This window comes from Somniosus microcephalus, chromosome 2 (genome assembly GCF_052327205.1).
Source record: "Somniosus microcephalus isolate GS21.2 chromosome 2, FLI_Smic_1.0, whole genome shotgun sequence".
NCBI lineage: Eukaryota > Metazoa > Chordata > Chondrichthyes > Squaliformes > Somniosidae > Somniosus > Somniosus microcephalus.
In genome coordinates, this window is record NC_140988.1 from 182858636 (window position 1) to 182883665 (window position 25030).

General features: G+C 47.0%; 1 protein-coding gene across 9 annotated transcripts in view; it reads right to left on the reverse strand.

The window, feature by feature from the left end:
- Positions 1–25030, reverse strand: part of ppargc1a (peroxisome proliferator-activated receptor gamma, coactivator 1 alpha) — a 476227-nt gene that overhangs the window by 77079 nt on the left and 374118 nt on the right. For 8 of the 9 annotated variants that reach the window (XM_085967770.1, XM_085967743.1, XM_085967695.1 and 5 more), the window contains 2 exons: positions 636–830; positions 104–226 (listed from right to left, as the gene is read on the reverse strand). In XM_085967770.1, the coding sequence (XP_085823896.1) occupies positions 104–226; positions 636–830 (318 nt within the window). The remainder of the gene's footprint in view (positions 1–103; positions 227–635; positions 831–25030) is intronic. The other variant, XM_085967703.1, reaches the window with a different exon arrangement.

Genomic DNA, 25030 nt, shown 5'->3' on the forward strand with positions numbered 1-25030 from the left:
ACAAAGTTTATTAGTTTGTATTGCAGCTACTTTCATTCTTTAAGGAATAAAATATTCCTTTCTTCCCTGCACATGAATTTCTGATTACAGCACTAAAGTGTACCTTGACAGCAGCAGGGCTTGGTCTAATCCTGTTATTATTGGTCACATGGGTGTGCGTGCTGCCTCCATGGCATTCATTGTAGATAATCTGTGAATTAGCTGGAGCCAGCAAGAGCTTCTTCAACTGGAAAGATACAACCAAAGTGGGAGGAAATTTAAACAAAGCCTGAAATAAATAGAATCTACTTGTAAACAACTTCTTATTTCATTCAAATTAGCCCCATTTCTAGTTTCCATGGTATGTTGTTATTTTTAATTATTTCAAAAATCGTTGATAGCAAACTGAGGTTAAGAAAAACATACTTACACATGTGCATATTTAGAAGCGTTAGTGTATTGTACCCAAGTTATCATGGAATATAATCTGTTCTTAAAATGCAGTACATCTTCCCATAATGTTACATTTTTGTAAACATTTATTACTTTCCTTTTCCTTGTGGCCTTAAATTAAAAATCCAAACCTTATTTTGACTACATCATACCCATGCCAGAGGCTCATCCAATTCTTGTTAAATAGTAGGAAGGATTCTTACTAGAGACGGCTCTTCAGCCTCTGGAGTCGGAGGAGTGCCATCAGGCGTTGAGGGAGGCCTAGGATCATTGACATGGGTCACATCCCCATCTGTCAGTGCATCGAATGAAGGCAGTCCATCCTCATCTATTGGGATGCTGTCCAGTGTCTCCGTTAGAGCAGCCAACAAGTTAGCCTCATTTTCTTCATCCATCTTCTGCCAAAAAAGGATCCTTTAATTGTTAATCACATGACTTACTACAGCAACATAAACTTATAGGACAAGTGCATTTCCCTAAAGAAAAGATTTGCATTTCAAAAAGTACATAGTAAGCGAGAGCTCTACTGTGAATTAAGATGTTGCGAACTCTCAGATTTTCTTTTCTTGAAAGTATGCTACTGGAATATATATTTTAAACATTAACCTTACAACTAGTTTAGCAGATAAATTTTAGCTGGCCCAGTATGTTAATGTACTTGCACACTGCACCAGTCACCATCAGACCGTGGCACTCACCTCTGATTCTCCCTAATGGGAAATGCTGCAACCTCCTTTGGTGCTTCCCCAACAAACAAAGCTCAGATCAGAAACGAAGTAGAATGAGATCTAAACCTGGCAGGCTCGTTGCTCTATTACAACAAGTGTTACCATGCTAATACTTAACACAAACCTTTCAATTGATTAACCATCTTTCAAAGTAAACACTTATTTATCATTTTTATCTGAACATCTTTTTTCCCCCCCAAGTGCAGTAATTAGACAAATGGAATGTGTATTATTAATTTAATATGAAGCTAAAACATGCTTTGCAGGCACTGGATACTCAGGTAAAATCGACCAGGTGACCTGCCTGGATCCCACCGTCTTCAATTTTAACCTGCTCTTCTGAGCAAGCAGCAAAAGCCACCCACCTAAAGTCAGCGATGTCCTCCTTTAAATATATAGATCCGGGCCCGATGACGTCATTGGTCCCCGACCACAATTTTAACTCTGAACTGAGCACGGAAGCTTTTGTGATTTTCCCGCCTGGTAAGCTGACATTACAAGAGGATCAGAAGCAGAAGAGGTGATTCGAGCTAAGTCTTTTACTTTCCTTTGTGGAGCCAGGTGGAGCGGAGTGCTCCTCCATGCCAGACAAGGAAAGTTTAAGCCTCCCCTGTTATGGAATTCCCACCTTCTCTATCCTGGAACCCCGGTCTCCATACTTATCTGAGGACTGGCCATCAGCCAGCAGCTACTTCCCGCCAACTTCCCCCCTGGAACGGGGGTTGGGGGAGGTGGGTGGGGAAGTCAGCCACGAGTTAAATTTGCCATGGCCTCATCCTGCCATGTGGGCAGGAATCTAATAACTGAAATCCATCGTCAGTTAAAATTCCTACCCACCGCGACATTTCTAGACTCCATAGCGTAGATTTTCTGATTCAGTTTGACCAATTTACAGGTGACAATCGAACCAAGAATCAGATTATTTGGTCATTTATCTCTGCTGTTTGACTTCAATGGAATGAAAATCAAGTGGTTTCTATAACAAGTGGGCAATCTAGTCTGCCAGGTGGTGAACATAAAATTATACGCCAGAGTATATGTACCCCCAACAATTTAAATCTTTACAAGTGAACAGAGAATGTTTTTTTTTACTTCAAAGGGATTTCTGTTATCAAATCTGCTGTCTTTCAGGTTGTCCTTGCTTGTATAAATATTGTGTGGCCTTTTAAAAAAGATATTATATCTTCTATTATCTGGTACATTCATGCTTTAAAACAAATTCCAATTGTTATCTAATCTTAAAAATCAAATATTTGGTAGTCATCTGGACTAGGAATTAAAACATGATTTTAATTTTTATCACAATGCAAACCATTCATGTAGGTAGCTTAATTAAGTACATAGGAGTATAGGGAGTACAGGACTGGCAAAGACGCTATAGTCCATCTGACTGGTCCCAAAAACAAATCACTCTCAATTGCCCACTCCCTGTAATACCTATTTAATTCTCAATTAAATTTTCCCCACAGTATCTACCTCTCTGGGCATTCACCACCCGGTCCATAAAGTAAATTAATCTAAACTGCCTCTTCAGCTTCCCTCTTCTAAGTTCAAACCTATGACCCCTGGTTCTAGAGTTTCTGGAAATCTCCAACTTATTATTGAGTTCCATTTATCTATTCGTTTAAGAATCTTAAATACTTGAAAAATATCTTCCCTGAGTCTTCTCTTCTCCAGAGTAAACAATCCCAGGCTCTTCACCCTCTCCTCAGAGCTCATATACGTTAAGCTAGATATCAGTTTGTTTGCCCTTTTCTGCACTTACTCATGTGCCTGGTATCTTTACTATAGTATGGGCCTAGTCAGCAGCTGGTGTGACCATCTAAAGCACTACCAAGTTTCTGTTCCTGAGCCAAAACTATCTATCATTCCAGGATCATCGTAGAGGTCAAAGACAACCCCAGGGGCTTTTATTCCATGATAACTGCCTCCTTAAACCATTCTCCCGCAACCCCTCCACTCTCACCTCAAACACTAATTTTGAGAAACTCATGGATTTAATTTCCAAGATGGAGATCATCAGTGCAGCTGCACCTGTCTGTTCATCCTGCCACAATCTCCCACCCCACTTCATCCCAAAATCTCCATTTTACTTTTGCAATCTCTCGCCTGTCTCCCCTCAGCTCTCTAAAAGCTTATCACATTCATGGAACCATCTACTGCTCCCTTAATCTCCTTCCCAGTCAACTCCCCTTCTGGGCCTCCATGCTAGCTGTCGTAATCACGCCTCATCTTCCTCAGCTTTTCTGCAACATTCAATACAGTTTACTACATCATTTTCCTCCAACCCTCTCAGCTATCATCCAGCTCCATTGGACTGCCCTTGCAACATTTCATTCCTACCTATCTGAATGTAACCAGTGCATCTCCAGCAATGGCTTCTCTTCTTGCTTGCACTGTCATTTCAGGGGCCCCCAATGATCTCTTCTTAATCCCCTCCCTTATGTATATACTGTCCCTCAGTGAAAGTATCTGCAGGTACAGGGTCAGCATTTATGTGTACTCTGATAAGACCCAGTTCTACCTCTCTCAACCCATCAACTATCTGCATACTTTCAGGCAGCTTGTTGTACATCAAGTCTAGGATGAGTCACAGCTTCTTCTGGGGCAACATCAAGAAGACCCAAGTTATCATCTTCAGCCCCCATCACAAACTCCACCCCTTGCCATCCAACTATACTGAAATAATATGGGTTCCACTCCTAAGCATTCATAAAATGTCTACAAATAAGCTCTGCTAAAAATTCACAATAAACATATTTGAGTTGGCCTGAGTAAAGCAGTACTGGAGGAGATTTTCTAGAATGGAGGGTTTGATAATTGATAGGTTTAAAACTGGAGTGAAAGCTGTCCTGATGACGCAAAGTTTAATAGTCTCTACCGCTAAGGCTTATAGATCAGGTTCATCTGATCTGAGCTGGGATATTGGTAGTACTGCTACAATGGGCTATAGCTCCTCAGGTTAGGGAAGGGAAAATTGGGAAGATTTCCATTCTTGATCATTATACAGAAAGTGGACTTGTTTGGACACCAAGTGAAGACAAGATCAGGCTTAGGTCTGATGTTCTCCACAGTCAAATAGCTTTCTGGAACTCACTGTCAAGGCTGACACATGCATAATGGTTAGCTGGCTGAGGTATTGGAGAATGACTAATACAACTGTTCCCAGTGAGGAACCAATGCTATTGGCAGAGAAGAGGAGCACATTAGAGTTTCAGTACATGATCAGACAAAAGGCTTCACTATACTCCTAGCCCAAGTGTTAGATTACTATGTGTTACACGATTTCATTCAATAAGTGAAGATGAGACCTATGGAGTTTGTCATTCAGAAACACAACTTGATTCTATGTTCATCAGAAACTGTTACATTTTTTGGAAGTCATTCTTATGAAGGGCAATTCATCCATTACAGATTTTTTTTTAACTGTATGTATATTTAAGCATATTATACTTATTATTGGCTGAATTTTTGTTCCATCAATATTTAATTGTAAACATATTAATTAATTTGGTTTACAAATCTTTAGCTCGTGTTTAATATCTGCCAACCCATAGAGTGTCCAGTTGTATGGTATGAAACTATTTAAAATCCAGCAAGCAGATTACTGCAAGTAGGGTATATTGCTAAACCTTGGGGTAGACATCTCGGCAAGGAAAGTTAACAGAAAAAGTACAGTTTCTTGATCATAGGGGACAAGGTTCACTTCTAAGTATCCCTGATTGACCATTGATAAGAAAACAGCTATATAAAAATACCAAATTGTAACAATTCGACTTGGGAATAGCGAAGATGATTTAATCTAAAAACACATTCTGACAGAGAATATGAATATACTATGAAATTAAATCAAATATATTGAATAAATAATTTGGTGTCACAAAGATTGTGGGAAGAAGAATTAAGGAGTTCCACAGTTCTGAGATCCTGGGAAAGAATCAGTGGGAGACTTGATTTCAATATAATAGAGAAGACGATGATATAAGATGGTATATTAAAAATTCAAAAGGAACCAGAGAGGAATGTCTGATCAATTAAAATAGGAAGACAAGAAAGGCAGTGATAGAAAGGGAGAAGTTTGGAAGATAGGAGTAAGGAAAGGATTGCCTACAATGTTTTCCTATATTCTATAATGATAGAGGTGCTCGAAGACCCTTCTCTGGTATGGGAGCTATTCTCATGTTTTCAACAACTTGGGCTTTATAAAGAATTAAGGGGGAAAAGTTTGATTGTTTTGCGCCTCCCATTAGTGCCCCAAGGGGGCATTAATGGTACGCAAAGCACCTAGCGCCCGGGCGCGGTGCCAGTAATGCCTCCCATGAAATTCAGCGGGAGGTTAGCGGCGGCAGTAGCTGGTAGTGCCCTGCAGTGCTGCGCCTCCGGCGATGACATCATCGCCGTGCGCAGCGCCCCGCTCATGTCCTGGCCACAAACTTGGCTCGCGCCCCCGACCTACCACCAGCACCATGTCCGACAGGGTCACGGTGCCATGTTTGCAGCTGGGGCAGCGCAAATTAGAGGGCAGGTGCCGGGCTGCCTTTTTTTTAAACTGGCTGCCAGCACCTGCCCACTTTTGCCTCCTTCTGTGGGGTGCTGGCCGCGATCGGTCAGCCCGGTACTCCTCGTGACTCCACCCCGCTCCCTGGTGGTCCAGCAGGGCCCCGGTGCATGCTGCGCTAGGCCCCTCCCCTTTAATCAGGGGAGGGAAGCCTGTAGTACCGCAGCGCTACGTGCCGACGCACATGGCGCTGCTGCACATAGTGCCGTGATTCTGAGGCACTACCATTCAATTTGCCTCCCGCTTGGGGCGCTACCATTCAATTTCGGGTGCGGGGGTGCTAACTTTTTTGTGAAGTTAGCGCCCCAAAGGGGGCGCAACCCAATTTGTCCCCCTAAGAATTATTCCAAGTAGAAGCATTTGAAATGAAAGATGAAGCCAATATTCTTAGACAGCTTTAAAAAGTGTGAGTTCCATTTGAGGTCAGAGGAGATAATAAGACCAAAAATGTTGATAGATGAAAAAGACTAAGGCCTAGAAATTCATTATAGCCACTTTTGGGGCGGTAAAGTCGGGCGGCCGCTAAAGTTTGCGCCTGGCGCAAATTCGAGGCCACTTCGCCGATATTCATTAGCTTCGCCCTACGAGTTTGCTCGAGCGCTAAAACTGGCGATGCACGGCTCTCTTTAGGCGCTAAGCCGGCGGCCCGGGCACTAACACCAGAAGTTGGGCGCAGGGCAGGTGCGGCGAGCTGCCGATTGATGGCAGACACTCTGGCTCCGGTGAGCTCTTAAAGGGGGAGGGTGGATTTGTTTTTTTGAAAGGCCGAGACTGCTGTATTTGTGTTGTTGGGGAGGGCTTCTCTCCATCAGTTTGTTATGTGGTACCGGCACACCAATCATCTCCTCCTCCTCCTCCTCCTCCTCCTCCTCCTCATCATCATCATCATCATCATCTTTGTCTCTCACAAAGTGTTGCAAAACGGCTGCCTTTTCTACTGCAGGAGTGCCCTTTAATTTGCGCTCCCCGCGGCCCGCCTCGGCTGTGTACCGTTCCACTTCACAGTCGTTCGGGCCGCCAGGCGCACAATGGGGCGGCGCAAGTGAAGTTCCGGTTCCGGGCGCACAAAGGGCGTTGCACGACGAAATGACGTCATGATCTGCGCGCGCAGCTGAGCGCGCGCAAAGACTTTGCGCTGGCGCTAAATGTCTACTGAAGTTGGGGCGAGGCGCAGATCGCGCTGCGCCCGGGCGCTAAGCGCCTAGCGCTCGAGATCTGCTCCTCCTAAGGTGTTAACGGCTGGCGCAGCCAACTGAATTTCTAGGCCTAAGGGCGGAGCCATTAACGGTAAGAGGTGCTGTTGTTTAGCTTTGTGAGAGATATGAAGAAACCATTTTTTTGAAGAATTGAAAGGAACAAAATTTTCACTGACTTGTAGAAGGTCATGAAGAAGAATATCCATTGTAGTATGAGAGAACTGGTGGTTGTGAGCATGGAGGGCAGCAAACTGAAGCAAGTTGATGAATGAGGAATAAAATCATCAGCAACAGGTTATCTTTAAATTTCCTACTTTTTGAATTGTTCTCTTTCTTTTTAAAATGCTTTCATCAAAGGCTTCAAAACCATCCAAAAATACATAAAACATATGAAGTCTCTAACATCCTAAGACTGAAAAAATGCACAATTGTAAAGTGTTTTCTTCTTTGTGATGTTAAAACTGAAACTGATTGATTACTTTGTACCTTTCCCCTGTAAATAAAGTTGTGCAAATAAAGAATATTCACAAAATGTCATTCCTCCTCCCCAGTGACGTAAGCCTATAGATCTGGCACAAACAGGGTCAAAATGGGTAGTTAATTAATCGTAGCTTTATCTATTTGACCTTTGTAATGTAAGACATGAAGCAGTGCAGAAAAATGCAATCTATGATCAGCCCCACTTATTGCCTCATGCTTTGAAAGTGCCTACTTAGGACTCCAAAGTTATATACAATTTAGAATGATAGTTAAAAAAGAGTATGTGGTATTATCTGTTATTATTAAATTATACTGCACATTACGGAGATGAGGGTGCTGTCACAGGCATTGACATAGGAGGAGTAGCTACTCTCTAATGTTAATACTGGAGGTGCTCAATGTGAGTTGACTACCTCAACTAGGGAGGAGTTGGTCATTACCAGACCTTGGCAGTCAGCTATCGCCTGTCAATCTTTGTAGCCCATAAAACCACCGGATACAAATCTTTGTCAATCCAAGGAACTGCACTGTCAGTCACGACAACTCCATGGAGCATGGGAAATTTGAATGCAATAATTTAAAAGAAGACCAGTGAGTCACGGGCTGGCGAGGTCTAACTACAAGCCCACCCTGCTTGAAATGATACTAAGCAACACCACAAAGCACAGCGTCTCACCTAGACTGAGTTCTGGTCAGCAGTTTTCTCTTCAACTTGTTCCTCTGCAGCTTCATTCATTGTGTGAGGGGCTTCGTACTTCCAGTTGAGACTGGGATTATATAGGGGGGGAAAATTTGTGTTTGCCAGCAAAGTTGCTGGTGTCACCGGCAAGTGCAGTTAACGGCCGCTGGAAATGGCTGCACGCTAACCGAGTGAAATTGGTCTGGGGGGCATGGAGGTAGGTGGCGCAGCGCTCACCTTCCATGCAACACCGTCCTGCTGGCATTGCTGGAGGGATCCGGGATGAAGTTTCTGTAAGGTCTGGTGTTGCAGCTTCCCACAGCCTTTGTGAGCGAAGCTGTGAAGCTCGCAAGGAATTGTGGGCAATGAAGCGGTCTGAGAATTAAAGGGGCCATGCACACTGAAGCAATACAAAATAAAATGCAGTGAATCAATACATCTTTCAGCCCTTTCTGCCTTTTAAGAAATATTCAATATTTAAAAGAAGTTCCAAATGTGAATGTTCAGCTGTTAAAGCTGAATTACCTTCCTAACCTCAACAAATGGGAAAACTGCTTCAGCATCAACACAAATGACTCAGCAAGCCAGGGAAGGGGCACCGAGGTTCTCACAAGCACTCCAGCTTTGTGCAGCAGGTCAACACTGCAAGAACAGCCCTCTACCCACAGGGGCCAGGAGGCCCTCCAGAAAGAACGATGTGGGAGTATATCACGGAGGCCATCACTGCCAGCAGTGTCGCCCCCACCACCTGGCTCCAGTCCCCAAAGAAGCTTTATGACCTCAGACCACTGTTCAAGGTCAGGGAATGCATCTTCAAAAACCGTCTCCTACCAACTGCACCACTAGCCTCACACACTGCTCAATGCATAACCCCCAATCACTCACCTACCAACAATCTGCACCAATCACAAGGCACATCTCCCATTCCTAGCCTCACCACACCCCCTTGGAGGAGATGGTGCAGGCCATTCATGGCAGGGGTATGGTTGAGCCCCTGGCCAGCGGCGGGGCTAAAAGGATACAAGATACGGGTATCTCGTACGTTATCCTCCTTCTGTTGTGCACCTCTTGCTTTCCCACCCTCCCATCAGCACAACTCCACCCTTATGCCTTCCTCATTCACACATCCAAGAAAGGCAGCCTGCCCAGCCAGTGGGTCAACAAGAAGAGGCAGCCTGCCTAGCCAGTGGGACCGCAGGCAGATGATTCCATCCAGGGTATCCCGGCCACAAAGGGGCTGTCTGGGATGCATCCTTCCATCTGATTCATCCTCTTCTGCGTCTTCCCCTTCCCTCTGCAAGTGGATGCTGTAAATGTGAAATGACAGCATAAAATGCTGGAAATACTCAGATGGTCAGGCAGCATGTCGACCTGAGATGTGAACTCTGTTTTTCTCTCCACAAGTCTTGCGTGAACTGCTGAGTATTCGCAGCATGTTCTGTCTTCTCAAAGGCCTTCATTTACCATCTGAGCCCTTGCAAGCATCCAGCAGCATCCCTTACACACTTAAAAAAAAATTCACATCTATTGCAGCAAGCCACCACTTCAATATCAAAAAAACCCAGTCCAAAACCTTAAATTCAAACTTACCTGAATGATATGTGTGTCCCTTTAAGAGCTGCAGACATTGCCACTGTCAGCCTGTTTGCACACCAGGTTAACCTGGCATGCTTAGGACCCAGCGCTGAATTCAGCACTAGTGTCGAAATTTGCATTGGTGACGTTAAGTCGGCGTTGCACGTCGCCATTCTTTTCCCCAGGGCACTGCCAGTTACCAGCAGCACAAAGGGGGAGAGGAGGCAGCTGCCGCAGGACCCACCACCAGCTGGCAAAAGAGCGTTTTATCGCCATTTCATGGTGCTACAGAGTGGCGCTCAACAGATGAATTTCTAGTCCTAGGAGTTTTCGTAGTGGGAGGTAGATGCATGGATAAGAGATCCCAATCGAGATCTCTGATTATTCAAAGTTGATTTTTGTGCTTAAAAAAAACTTGAATTATCTAATGATTCAAATTAAACAATATAAAAAATACACCAACATGGGAATTTTGTGCTATAAATGAATTATCAGATAATTTGAATTAAGTGACTTAGAATTAAGAGGAATTGATTGTATATTTGGAAGAGGGGAGATGGAGCTCTTTAGTCATGCAGACCCAACTTTTGTGGAAGTCAATGCTGGTGGGATGCAGTTGCCAACTGTGTTTTTACTGCTTTGGTGCATCTCCGGTAGCATCAACTCTTCAGCACCAAAGGGAGCTGTGCTGCCTACATGAAAACAGATGGGTTGGTGCACGATACACCCACACATTTAGTTGGGTAAAGTATGCAAGCCACAAAGTGTTTCCTCTCAACCTGATACACATTGACTACTGCCCCATGTAGGAAATATTACAGTTCTATGATTATTTTACCATACTACAGCAGTCTGAACATTGATAGAGGAAGTGCAGACCATGCTTACGGGGTCATGACGTGGTGGGGGGGGGGTGGATCTCCACCGAAGATGTTCCTGAAGCTGCCACATGCTTCATGGTGAACTGTAGTTGTGTTAAATTGTCCTCCAATGTCCTGCATTGCCTTCTAATGGACTCCTCCACACGAGCTGCTATCTGCAGCATACTGTTCAAAACATTGCCCGGTGCCTGCACCAATGCTTGATTCTCTGCTATTATTGGTATTTTAATTGTGGGACTGGTGGGCTGTAGATTCCCAGATTCTTCAGCCTTTGGTCTTCCTGCAAACTTCTGCACCAGAGTCCCCAGTGGCAGAGGTCCTAAACTTGGACACGCTCCAACTTACAACTGGTTCTCTTGTCTAGCTTCAGCATGATGGCAGATTGGAAGGAGAAAGCCATGATGCAGCGCTTCAGATGGGAGTTCTCCCAGTGTCCTGGCCAACATTTATCCCTCAACCAACACCTAAAACAGATGATCTGGTAATTTATTTCATTTCTATTTGTGGGAGCTTGCTGTGTGCAAACTGACGCCCACGTTTCCTGCATTACAACAGTGGCTGTAAAGGCTGTGGGACATCCTGAGGTTGTGAAGGTACTGTATAAATGCAAATCTTTCCTTTTTCTTTTATTGTTGCCTTGAGATCTATTTCCATGAAGCAGGGACATGACTCAGGTAGGCACGGATTGGGTTGCTATCTCTGTCAGACAACACTCCATCCATCTGATCCAGTCCCTGTAAAGTCTGTGGGTTATATGGTGAATTAATACACAGACTACAAGAGTAACTTTAACAGGACTTTACTATTCGAAGGTCAGGGCGAATCTGCCCAATAATCCTTACACAGCACTTATATACCGGTGTGGTCACCACCGGTATTACAGTATACAGTAGCCAAGATAAAGTAGTGCAACCCTTAAAATAGTTCTCTTAAAGGTGGAACGTTACATACACTACAATCCTCCCTTTTTAGGTTAACAATATATACATATTCCCATTAATATAACATCTTAACATATATACAACTTTATGTGAAACAGTTCACAGATTCAGTCTCTCTGGAGGCTTCCGGACTCTGTCCGGATAACGCCTCGGTGGTGTAGTCGTTTTCGGTGGTGTAGTAGGTTCTTCTGGCAAGGTCGATTCGGCTTGAAGGACCGTTTCAGGTTCATCGGATTCCAGTATTACCGGATCGGAGGTAGATGCTCTGGGTATCTCTGCTTCAACATTAGACGTATAGAGTTGTGGAGTAGGTTGGGCCTTTGTGGATGATTCTATGATCTGGTCAACATGGCGCCTTATTATGCTTTCACCAATGTCCACAGTATACATCAACGGTCCTAGCCTTTTTCCACTAGTTCCCGGCTGCCATTTCTCGGTACGGTAGTCCCGGGCCAAAACTTGTTGACCTATCTGGAAGGATCTAGTTGGCCTTTCATTCATGTCTTGAAATTGCCGGTTCTCTACGTCCCGTCTGACGTTTGGCTTAATCAAATCCAGCCGGCATCTTATTCTTCTATTGAAAAACATCATGGCGGGAGTTTGGTTTGTGACCGCATGTGTCGCATTCCTGTACGCCAACAAGAAGTTATCTACCTTATGTTGTAGATTTATGTCTTCATTACCCATGGCCTTTATGGCCTTCTTGAAGGTCTGGACAAACCTTTCAGCTAATCCATTGGTGGCGGGATGGTATGGGGCGGACGTATAGTGCTTGACCCCATTGCTTTTTAAGAACTTCCTGAATTCTTCGGACACAAATTGCGGTCCATTATCAGAACAGATCTGTTCCGGCAGCCCATTCCTGGCAAATATGGTCCTTAATACTGTGATGGTTTTTTCCGTGGTGGTGGAGGACATTTTTATTACCTCCGGCCACTTGGAGTGTGCATCCACCGCGATTAAAAACATTGAGTCCATAAATGGACCAGCAAAGTCGATATGTACCCTTTGCCATGGAGATGAGGGCCACTCCCATGGATGCAGAGGAGCTTGTGGTGGCGCGTTTTGGACCTTCTGGCATCCTAGACAGCTCTTGGTTATTTCTTCGATGTCTCCATCAATACCTGGCCACCACACAAACGCTCTGGCTACGTTCTTCATTTTCACTCCACCCAGATGCCCCTCGTGAAGCTCCTTTAGTACTTTCTGCTGGAGTTTGGGTGGAATCACCACTCTAGATCCACACATCAAGGTTCCTCGGCACACTGACAGCTGTTCTCTTCTGTGCGAAAATGCTGGCAGCATTGGTTCGCCATGTACTGGCCATCCCTCCACCGTTAAATCGTAGACTCGTGAGAGAGTCGGGTCATTTCTTGTTTCCTTTTCGATCATGGAATTTGTTACTGGTAGACATTCCATTATGGTTGAGTGGAACATCTCCACTGGGTCCACTGTGGTCGCCTCTTCTTCCACTGGCAACGGTAGGCGCAATAACCCATCAGCATTTCCATGCTGTTTGGACCTTTTGTATTCGATGTCATATTGGTGTGCCCCTAGTAGAACGGACCACCTCTGTAGCCTTTGTGCTGTCACAGTGGAAACGGCCTTGTTAGGGTTGAATATGGACACCAACGGCTGGTGGTCTGTCAGCAATGTAAACTTCTTGCCCTGCAGGTAATGATTGAATTTCTTTACTCCCCACACAAGGCTGAGAGCCTCCCTATCTATCTGAGCATAATTTCGCTCAGCGGAGGTCAATGATCGGGACGCAAATGCGACTGGCCTTTCCGAGCCATTTGGTAACTTGTGTGAGAGTACAGCTCCAATACCATAAGAGGAAGCATCACAAGCTAGACGAAGAGGTAGCGTTGGGTTGAAGTGAGCCAACACTTCCTCAGAGGTAATCAACGCCTTGCTTCTGCGAAAGGCCTTCTTACAGTCCTCGCTCCACTTCCATGGTACTTCTTTCCGCAACAGAGCATTCAGCGGATGCAGCACCGTGGATAGATTTGGCAGAAACTTATGGTAATAATTAATCAACCCCAGAAACGACCTCAACTGTGATACATTTTCCGGAGCAGGGGCCTTCACAACCGCTTCGATCTTGTCAGGTGACTTGTGCAGCCCCTCTTGGTCAATGACATGAGCGCAGTACGAGATCCATTTCTGGAAGAACTCACATTTCTGGCGATTAACTCGAAGGCCATATTCCTTCAACCTGGTGAGCACCAGTTTCAAATTTGTGAGGTGTTCCTCCTCGTCTTCTCCCGTAATCAGGATATCGTCCAAGTAACACTGAGTGCTTGGAATACCCTGTAAGACCTGCTCCATGGCCCTCTGCCAAATTGCTGGAGCCGAAGCTACTCCAAAAACCAGTCTATTATATCGATACAAGCCTCTGTGCGTGTTGATTGTGAGATACTGGCGTGACTCTTCCTCGACCTCCATCTGTAAATATGCTTGTGCCAGGTCTATCTTGGTGAAGTGTTTCCCGCCAGACAATGAAGCAAAGATATCCTCAATCCGCGGAAGCGGGTATTGTACCGTGTGAAGCACCGGATTAACTGTGATCTTGAAGTCTCCGCAGATGTGGACCTTCCCCGGTCCCCCTGGCTTGTTACTTGATGAAGACTTCATGACGGGAACAATGGGCGTGGCCCACTCACTCCAGTCCACCTTCGACAGTACCCCTGCACGTTCAAGCTCTTCCAGTTCTGCCTCCACAGCAGGTCGTATCGCGTAAGGTGCCGATCTGGCTTTGAAAAATTTCGGGCTTGCATGTTCTGCAATCTTGATTTTTGCCTTAATTCCTCTCAGTGTTCCCAGTCCCTGCTGGAATACCTCTTTAGCCTCGTCCAATATTCTGGACAACCGTTCAGGTTTGACATCTTTCTTTCCGAAATCTACCGTCATTGTGTTTAGTGAGTGCCAGTCTATCTTTATTTTCCTGATCCACTCCCGTCCCAGAAGTGGTGGACCTCCCTCGGGTAGTACATATAAGTCCATTCCTTGGTGATCTTTGCCCTTGTGTCTCACCTTGACTTTTATCTTTCCGATGGGGTATACTTTATGCCCCGTGTATGTCTGCAATACTATCTCCGTATCCCGTAGGGGAATATGTTTGAATAACTTTTTGTAATCTTGTTTATTCATGACCGTCAACGCCGATCCGGTGTCCACTTCCATCTTCAATTGGACTTTTGCAATCTGCAGTGTGACCCAGATAGTTTGTCGGTCAGCTTCTTTACTCACATTGTGAATCCTCAGACTACCCAGTTCCTTGCTGTTGGGGTCTGAATCCGAATTTAGTTCATCTGGACTCTTCACAGTCACCTTATGTACCTTTCTGTACTTCTTCTGCGGTGACTTATTGTTGCTGGTCTTCTTTCCTGACCAGCATACTTTAGCTATGTGACCAAGTTTGCCACATTTTCTACATTCCTGGTTTTTAAACCAGCATTGGTTCTGGTCGTGTGTTGTCTTCCCACAACGGTAACATTTCGTTGTACCCGAAGTCATTTGATCCACACTGAGTACCGCTGTCTTCAGCTGCATTTCCGCCGTGCCTCTCGCTGCGGCTTCGTGCGATGCTGCAATAAGGACAGCCTTATCAAGTGTAAGATCGTTCTCTTCGAGCAGTCGCTTTTGTGTTCCTTCCTTCGACATCCCGCACACGAACTTGTCTCTCAGTGCCTCTGTCAGATTTACCCCAAACTGACAGTATTTTGCTAGCCTACGCAGTTCAACCAGGTACTCCGCGTTGCTTTCCTCCTTTAGTTGCGTTCTCCCGTAAAATTTAGCTCGTTCCGCTAACATCAGTGGTGTGGGGTTCACATGATCCTTCAGGACAGCAACAATATTAGCGAAAGACTGATCCGCCGGTTTAGCTGGTGATAGAAGATGCTTCAATAACCCGTATGTCTTCGCACCCATTGAGTTTAGTAAGGTTAGAGCTTTATCATAATTTGCTATCTTATTGACCTTACAATATATCTCGATGCGTTCTACATACGTGGTCCAATCTTCCACATCAGAATCGAATTCGTTGATGTTGCCACGCTTAGGCATCTTCACAATCTTCCTGAGAAACAACAACGAAATTTTTCTTTAACTTTTTTTTTCCAAAAATGGCGGTTTCCCGCGCTTGTCTTCTTCCCCGCCCACTTTCAAAATGGCGGTTTCCCGCTCCTGTCTTCTTCTCCGCCTACTGGCGGGAGGGGTAAGCTTTTCCCTCGGGCGACGACCGCTGGCTTTCGGGGTTCGCAGCCTGCGCGCCGGCTTCAGTGCGTTCTTTGTTCCCTTTTCTCGGCAGGGCAACCGGCGCTGGGGACAACCCGTTGACGGCGAACAGTTCCAGCCGCTGGCTGAATCTCCTTGGTCTCCCTCGCTCGGCTCTGTCTCTCCCGCTCGCTCGGGCTCTGTCTCTCCCTCAGCGGCTTCCAATTGCGCCTCCCAGCCCTCTCGCAGTCTGGTCCTTTCCTCCCCCGGCTGCGGCTGAGTTCTCCGCGGCTTCTTATTTTTATTTCTTCCCGTGCCTTACGATCCCGGTCGCAGCGCCTCGCGGCCTCGGTAGCTGCCCGGCCTTTCACCGGTCGCGGTCGAGCTGTCTCACGACGCTGTTGCGTCTCCCAGCCCACTTGTAGCCCGGTCTCTCACACCGGCTGCGTTCCCGCTGGTAGCCCGGTCTCTCACACCGGCTGCGTTCCTGCTTGCACTGCAGCTTCCGTGCCCCACGCTGCCCCAGTCTCAGTGCCTCTGGGCCCGACTTCTGTCCGGCTCCTTTCCCCCCCGACCGTGGTCGAGTTCACCGCCCTTCCTCCGTTCCTTTTTTTTTATTTTCCCCCTACTCACAGTCAACGTGGCCGACTTGCTTCTCGTGGCTGATCGGCTCACTCACCACCGTGGCAGAAGGGACGATCACTGCCTGTTGCTGATGGAAGGCGTCGTGTCTGAATTCTTCCTTCTTCCTTGCTCTGCAGACTCGAGTCTTCTCTCAGCAGAATGATGAGGGCGGGTGCCTCCTCTCGACGCTCGTTAACTGCTTCGGATGTATCGCTGCCGCAGGGTAAGATCGAACTCGTCGCCACTGTAAAGTCTGTGGGTTATATGGTGAATTAATACACAGACTACAAGAGTAACTTTAACAGGACTTTACTATTCGAAGGTCAGGGCGAATCTGCCCAATAATCCTTACACAGCACTTATATACCGGTGTGGTCACCACCGGTATTACAGTATACAGTAGCCAAGATAAAGTAGTGCAACCCTTAAAATAGTTCTCTTAAAGGTGGAACGTTACATACACTACAGTCCCCTCCAAATGAAATGACATTATATGTGCCAGAAAATGGACAGAATCAGGTATCCACCACAACAGCACCTGTGACAGAGCCAGTTTCACAGCCAACTCATGATCCAGATAGAATGCCACCTTAATCTCAAAGGGCTACAAAAAACAGCAGCCAGCTACCATACATAGTCCTTCCACTGGAGAAGCATTTAGAAGTAGTTGGATAGTACTGAGAAGGCACATATCATATACTTTTACCAATGGGAAGCACCCAGGCAAGAACATTAAACTCACATATACTGCTTACAAATATGGGAATAAATTGGTTGCATTTAATGTCAACTTGTTCAGAGTGCTTCTTCCTGATGGTGCAGAATAAGGTAACAGGATAGCAAGAGATGATCATCAATAATGCTCAAGATAGTGCAGAGGATAATGTTGGTAAAAGTGTTTCGGGGCACTTGGTTTTGAGCATGTGGACAACAGAGCTTGTTAAAAAGCTCAACTCAGCTGTTTAGCTGAATGTTTCTTGCATGGGCACATAGTGCAAAAGTTTTCTTGGCAGCACAGTTGTTTCTGCAGTGACATCCTCTTGGTTAGTGTCTGTGTCCTGCTCTGGCCTTCGTTGCAGGTTGATGGTCTCCTCAATGATTAGGCCTATTTCATTACAGTATGCTGCAGATGATGATCATTGTGGAATGTACTATTGTAAAGGAAATAGCTGTAAAGTCTGTGTGTTGTATAGCGAATTAATACACAGACTACAAGAGTAAACTTTAACAGGACTTTACTATTCAAAGGTCAGGGCGAATCTGCCCAATCACTCATTACACAGCACTTATATACCAGTGTGGTCACCACCGGTATTACAGTATACAGCAGCCAAAATAAAGTAGTGCAACACCTAAAATAGTTCTCTTAAAGGTGGACGGTTACATACAATTGTTCTCTTAAAGGTAGAACGGTTACATACACAACAATCCTCCCTTTTTAGCTTACAACATACTTATTCCCCATTAAACATAACATATATCCAACTTCATGTAAAACAGTTCACAGATGTAGTCTCTGCGGAAAACAGTTCACAGATTCAGTCTCTGCGGGAAAACAGTTCACAGATTCAGTCTCTGTGGAGGCGTCTCCTGTGCTTCCTGACTTGGTCCAGACAACGCCTCGGTGTTGTAACAATTCCCTGTGGTGTAGTCGGTTCACGTTGCTGGAGTGACTCATCCAATAGTCCTCCAATGGACTTAACAGCTTGAACTTCCATCACTTCTGAACCAGCATTGCTGACTTCTAAAAGCTTGAGTACCTTGGAAAGTTTTTCTACTTCCGAACTGATTTGGCTCCGTTCGGAGGGACCACGTGTGTGATCTGGCAGGTGATAATGGTTCAGATGGTCATCTTCTGCTTCGACTTTTCCTTTTCTGCTTCTTGGAGACTCTCTGGGCTCCACTGTCAGCTGCCAGCTGCATGCACATTTCCTCCTTCTCTTCCTCCTTTTTCCGTAGTAGCGCCACCATCTCCCGGTGTTCCTTAGGCTTTTTGTGATTCTTCATGGTTTCTGCACTTTGGGAGTTTTCATCACAAGCTGGGCAGAACAGGTCATCGTAATATTCGGTGTCGTCCAACAGGTCATGGTAATATTCGGTGTCGTCCTGAGCTAGGCCAGCGAGAGGGTCTTCTATTTCCTCCATACCCAGCTGGACGTTAGCCAGCTTTTGTTCCAAATCCAGACATTTTTCCTGAAGAGACTTCTTCATGTGTTCAGCTTCATCCAGCTTTTTCTGGGCTTTCTGCAAGTCTTTTACTAATGACCTCATTTGTGATTTCAATACTTCAACTTCATTCGGAGATTGATTGATCGGACTATTCAATCCCTCTACTGGAGCAGCTGTTTCAGCCTTCTGTTGTTCTACATTGACGTGAGTCAGCGTACTTTTGGCATCCACGGGCTGCTCTGCTGTAGTCTTCTCAGTCTGTGTTGTCACCTCAGCTATTTCAATAACTTTTGAGAGCTCCGACACCCTTTCCTTTGAAGATTGAAGCTCGTGTTCAAGTTTTTCCCATTTCAGAGTCTTGTCCCTCAGCATATGAAGCTCGTGTTCAAGTTTTTCCCATTTCAGAGTCTTGTCCCTCAGCATATGAAGGAGTTGACTGACCGTTAACCCTTCTGACACCAGACGTTTCCCAGTATCGTCATCCTGTGTTTTTGACGGATAGGCTACACAGCACTGGGGTCCCTTTGCTGCTTCTAATTCTCCATCATCTGCAGCCTCCACCATTCGAATTTCAACAAATGAATCGTTCGGTGGTGCTGCACCCAACTTCAGTAGGAGCTCGGAATTCATGGCAACCAAATCAGCCTTTTCTGCCTGCAACCTGCTAACAAGTGCCTTCAGTTGCTGAACATCTTGCTCCACCAGATTAGGGCACGCCCCTTCAGAACCCGAATCAGCTTTGATTCGTTTGGCCTCCTCGCGCAGACGGTTTGTGTGCTCCTGCTCCATTTTCTCCATCAGCTGCTTCTGTTGTCTTTCCAGATTCTCCCACTCTGTATCAAAGAACTTTTTCGTTGCATTCATCTCTTGCTCAAGACGGCGAATCATTTGTTCTAATTGTTGTTGTAGTTTGAATTGGAGTTGAGTTCGAGCCCGGTGTCCCTCAGAAGTGTGCATGTCTGTAGGCTGGACAGACTCAGAATTCTCTGTCAAACTATGTTGTTGTTGCTCAGTGGAATTCTGTTCTGAAACTTTGTTCTCCTCTAAAGCATAAGCATTTATGCGCTCCTTCGTTTTTCCAACATTAGTCTGCAAGTCCATTTTAGCCTTGTCTTTTGCACATGGGTTGGTCTTACCATCATCAGTTCCAGAGTCTGGGCTGATTATCTTCACCGAGTTCTCACTCTTTATGGTTTTTAGGAAGTGCCAGTCCATATTTATTTTCCTGATCCACTCCCGTCCCAGAAGTGGTGGACCCCCCTCAGGCAGTACATATAAGTCCATTCCTTGGTGTTCTTTGCCCTTGTCTCTCACCTTGACTTTTATCTTTCCGATGGGGTATACTCTTCGCCCCGTGTATGTCTGCAATACAATCTTGGTATCTCTCAAGGGAATATGTGAGAATAGCCTCTTGTAGTCCTTTCGGTTTATGACTGTTAGGGCTGATCCTGTGTCCAATTCCATTTTCACTTGGACTCCGGCTATTTTGAGTGTGACCCAGATAATTTGTAGGTCAAGTTCCTTACTCGCATTGTGAATTCTCAGACTGTCCAGTTCTTGGCTGTTGGAGTCTGAATCCGAATTCTGTTCATCTGAACTCTTCTCAGTCACCTTGTGTACCTTGCTGTGCTTTTCCTGCGGTGACTTTTTTTTGTTGCTGGTCTTCTTTCCTGACCGGCATACTTTAGCTATGTGACCAATCTTGCCACATTTTCTACATTCCTGGTTTTTAAACCAGCATTGGTTCTGGTCGTGTGTTGTCTTCCCACAACGATAACATTTCGTTGTACCCGAAGTCATTTGACCCACGCTGAGTACCGCTGCCTTCAGCTGCATTTCCGCCGTGCCTCTCACTGCGGCTTCGTGCGATGCTGCAATAAGGACAGCCTTATCAAGTGTAAGATCGTTCTCTTCAAGCAGTCGCTTTTGTGTTCCTTCCTTCGACAACCCGCACACGAACTTGTCTCTCAATGCCTCTGTCAGATTTTCCCCAAACTGACAGTATTTCGCTAGTCTACGTAGTTCAACCAAATATTCCGCGTTGCTTTCCTCTTTCCGTTGCGTTCTCGCATAAAATTTGAATCGTTCCGCCAACATCAGTGGTGTGGGGTTCAAATGATCCTTCAGGACAGCAACAATATTAGCGAACGTCTGATCCGCCGGTTTAGCCGGTGATAGAAGATGCTTCAATAGCCCTCGGGCGACGACCGTAGGTGCCCGGCCTTTTACCCGCTGCGTTCCCGCTTGTAGTCCGGTCTCTCACACTGGCTGCGTTCCCTGCACCGCGGCTGCCGTGCCCTACGCTGCCCCAGTCTCAGCGCCTCTGGCCCCGACTTCTGTCCAGCTCCTTTCCCCTGGCCGTGGTCGAGTTCACCGCCCTTATCCTCCGTTTCTTTTTTTATTTTTCCCCCTACTCACAGTCAACGTGGCCGACTTGCTTCTCGTGGCTGATCGGCTCACTCACTACTGTGACAGAAGGGACGATCACTGCCTGTTGCTGATGGAAGGCCTCGTATCAGAATTCTTCCTTCTTCCTTGCTCTGCAGACTCGAGTCTTCTCTCAGCAGAACGACGAGGGCGGATGCCTCTTCTCGACACTTGTTAACTGCTTCGGATGTATCGCTACCGCAGGGTAAGAGCGAACTCGTCGCCACTGTAAAGTCTGTGTGTTGTATAGCGAATTAATACACAGACTACAAGAGTAAACTTTAACAGGACTTTACTATTCGAAGGTCAGGGCGAATCTGCCCAATCACTCATTACACAGCACTTATATACCGGTGTGGTCACCACCGGTATTACAGTATACAGCAGCCAAAATAAAGTAGTGCAACACCTAAAATAGTTCTCTTAAAGGTGGACGGTTACATACAATAGTTCTCTTAAAGGTAGAACGGTTACATACACAACAATAGCCATATTCCAAGAGATAAACCATCCTATGAACAGATTTCTGATATTATTAATACATGACATACTGGGTTTAAAAGTCTGGAAAGCCTCAACGACACAAACTGTAAACAGAAATACAGGCTTCTGAGATAAGATGAAGTGTTAACACAAGTTGTAAACACCACACAAGCTTTTGAAATGGGAATTTATTGTTAATACTAAAACAATGGCTCTATTGAAAAAGCAAAGGCTTGCGTCCGAAAAGTCTGCAGTTTGGGAGAAACACAATAGCAATGCCCAAGTAAAGTGTTAAAAACTAACATTTCGAACAGGAATACAGAATATTAAAAAACCATGGGGGAGGAATTTAGTTCTTAGCACCACCCGTTAGCGCCTTAAGAGGGCGATAAGTGGGGCGCGATGTGGCTAGCGCCCGGGCGCGGCGAGACCTGCGCCTCTGGTGAAATTGAGCGGACATTTAGCGGTGGCGCAAAACCGCAATGCCCGCTCAGCTGCGCGCGCAGATCCTGATGTCATTTCATGGTGCAGCACCCTTGGGGCGCCCCAAACCAGAACTTCAGTGGCGCCCCCCTCCTTTCCGCCTGGCGCTCCAGCGACTGGTTGACTGGAACGGTTCCCAGTCGCTGTGGGGCTGGGGGGGGTGCTATTTAAAGGGGGCTCTTCCTGGCTTCTTTGTGGTAGCCATTTTTGGACCACTCCTTCTCTGAGAGAGAGAGATTTGCAGAGAGACAAAGGGAGAGAGCTTTCTGCATTGAGTCAGCGCTCGCAGAGGTACTTCTGGCTTTGGCCCAGAACTTTGTGTTGGTTTGATTTTTCACTGGCATAACCTTGAGTGGCCACATACTATGGGGGCTGCAATGGGTGGAAACGTTGGGTTTCTCCATTGCATTGAGAGGGCTCAGAGACGCCAAGAGAGAGTGCCAATCATGGCCAGACGGAGGAGGGCCAACAGGCATTGTCACAGGAGGTCTTACTCTCCCAGGGTATTCCGCCAACAGTTCTCATACCTCAACATGTCTGAGGAGCAGTGTTTTCGGAGGCTTCGATTCAGCAGGGAGGTGGTCACTGAGCTCTGCCACCTGCTTCAGCCAGATCTGCAGCCTCAACTGAGGAGCAGGACGTCTCTGTCGGTGGCAGTGAAGGTGACAGTGGCTCTCAACTTCTATGCCACCAGCTCCTTCCAATCCGCTACTGGGGACATTGCCAATGTCTCCCAGTTCGTGGTGCATTGCTGCATCCGTCAAGTCATGAATGCCCTCTTTAAAAGGAGACGCCAGTACATTTCCTTCCCCATGACCCTGGACAAACAGCAAGAGCGCGCAATGGGATTTGCAAGAATAGCAGGCTTCCCCATGGTCCAGGGCGCCATTGACTGCATGCATGTGGCTTTGCGGGCGCCGCAAGAAAATGGCGAGGATTACCGCAACCGGAAGGGGTTCCATTCGTTGAACGTCCAGTTGGTGTGTGACCACAGACAGCTGATACTAGCTGTCAATGCCCGCTTTCCAGGCAGCAGCCACGATGCCTTCATCCTGCACCAGACTTCTGTGGCAGACCTTTTTGAAGCCCCGGCTCACCCAGGAGGCTGGTTTCTCGGGGACAAGGGCTATCCTCTGTGCACCTGGCTGATGACCCCGCTCCGTGCGCCCAGCACCCCTGCTGAAGAGCGATACAATGACAGCCATCAAGCGACCAGGAACATCATTGAGCACACAATCGGCATGCTAAAGCAACGATTCCGCTGTCTGGACCATTCCGGGGGAGCCCTTCAGTACTCGCCTGAGTGAGTCTCCCATTTCGTTGTAGTGTGCTGCATGCTGCACAACTTGGCTATCCTCAGGACTCAGCCACTGACAGCAGACATTGGAGGACCACCGGAGGAGGAGGAGGAGCACCAAGATGGGAGGGAGGCACAAAGTGCAAGGGCCGTCCGTCAGCAGCTTATTGCAAGTCGGTTCTAGGCCCCCTCTGAGGGAATGGCTTGTGCCATTGAAGGAACATGAATGGAACCATTCCGCAACCCCTGAGCTGGTCAAGGCAACAAATAGTTCAAAGAGCAAACATACACAATCTGAATAAAGACACTTCTTTATTTAACAAACTGTGTGCCCTTCCCGCATGCCAAAGTAATAGAAAGAAACCCCCAAAAAAGCAATCAGACACATAACTGGCTCTCACAACCTGGAGACAATGAACAAAAGAGTAAACAAAAAATGACCACGATCCTCGGCTTTTAGTAAAAAAATTAACAGCATTTTGTCACACCTCCTACTTTTTGCCCTTCGAGGGTGATCTGCTTCGCTTGCGAGATTGGCCCCTTCCCACCCTGTAGCTCCTCCGCAATGGGACCCCAGTGGCTGCAGCAAGGCTGGGGGAAGGCTGCTGAGTGTCAGAAACTGAGTCGGCAGATGCCCTTGAGGTACGGCCTGGACCAGCTCTGGGCCTGGAGGGCCCGGCTGCTGACTGCTCCAAATCTGCATGGGCAGCAGCAGTCTGTCCTACAGGTGGTGGCAGCTACAGTGGAGAAGTGACAGTGTTGGCAGCAGGAATGCTGCCATTCTGACAGAGGACAGGCAGTCCCTGGTCGGACGACAAACTGGCACTCTCACGGGGCAGCACTGCAGCATGCGGAGCAATCTGCTGAAGCACAGACTGCTGGCCTGCTGCGGCACGGTGAGGGCCCCGGCGATTCGTGCTCGATCCAGCGAGGGTGGCAGCAGTTAGTGCTCGTGTGACCTCAATCTGCGTCTGCATCAGACCAGCCACTGACTGCATTGCATCACTAAGCACTTGCGTGGAAGCCGCCTGTGCTGCCTGTGCTGCACCGAAGTCCTGCAGACACTTTGCCTGTGCTGCACTGAAGTCCTGCAGGCTCCTTGCCTGTGCTGCACCGAAGTCCTGGACAGAGTCTCCTTGCCAGTGACTCAATGGATTCGGGCATCCTTGCCACTGCAGCCGTGAGCTCAGTGTGCCTGTGCTTTGCCTGGGTGCCCATTTCAGCCAGGAGCCACATCTCTTCTGCGCTCACTGTAGCAGGACTGGAGGCCAGACTCTCCCTCCAGGGAGAAGGCTGCCGAGCTTCCATAACCCCCCCACCACGTTGCTGCAGCCCGCTGGATCCGCCCCGGAGCTTCACTCTCCTCAGACCCTTCCCCCCTGCTCCCCTCCAGGGAAGATATGTCCCCATTATGGCCATGGGCTGCCTCGGCTGAGGGTGGCACTGATGGTCCAGCTTCCTCTTCCTCCTCGCCTTCAGAATCACTCACAGTGGCAGCTTGAGGGCCCGCCTCCTCACCTGGCGAATCAGCATCTGAAAGCAGGGAGGTACAAGAGTTGCTTTAGCGTGAGGACAGGGCAGCAGCGAGGGAGGTATGAGTGCTGCATTGCACTGTATTGGTTCGATAGTGGCAAAGGATGCTGGTGTGAGGCACAAGTGGAAAGAGAGAGGTCAAAAAGGTGATGACCTTAGCATTGCTGTCCAGAACGGGGTCGGTATCTCCAGAGTCGACGGGGCCAATCATCCAGCCTGCCATAATGCGCTGGGCTCGCTGCTCCAGATCGCTGAGGTCTTGAAGGTGAGGCCGGCCTCCCCCGGTCCGTTGCTGCTGCCTCCTGTTATGGGCCAGCTTGCCCTGC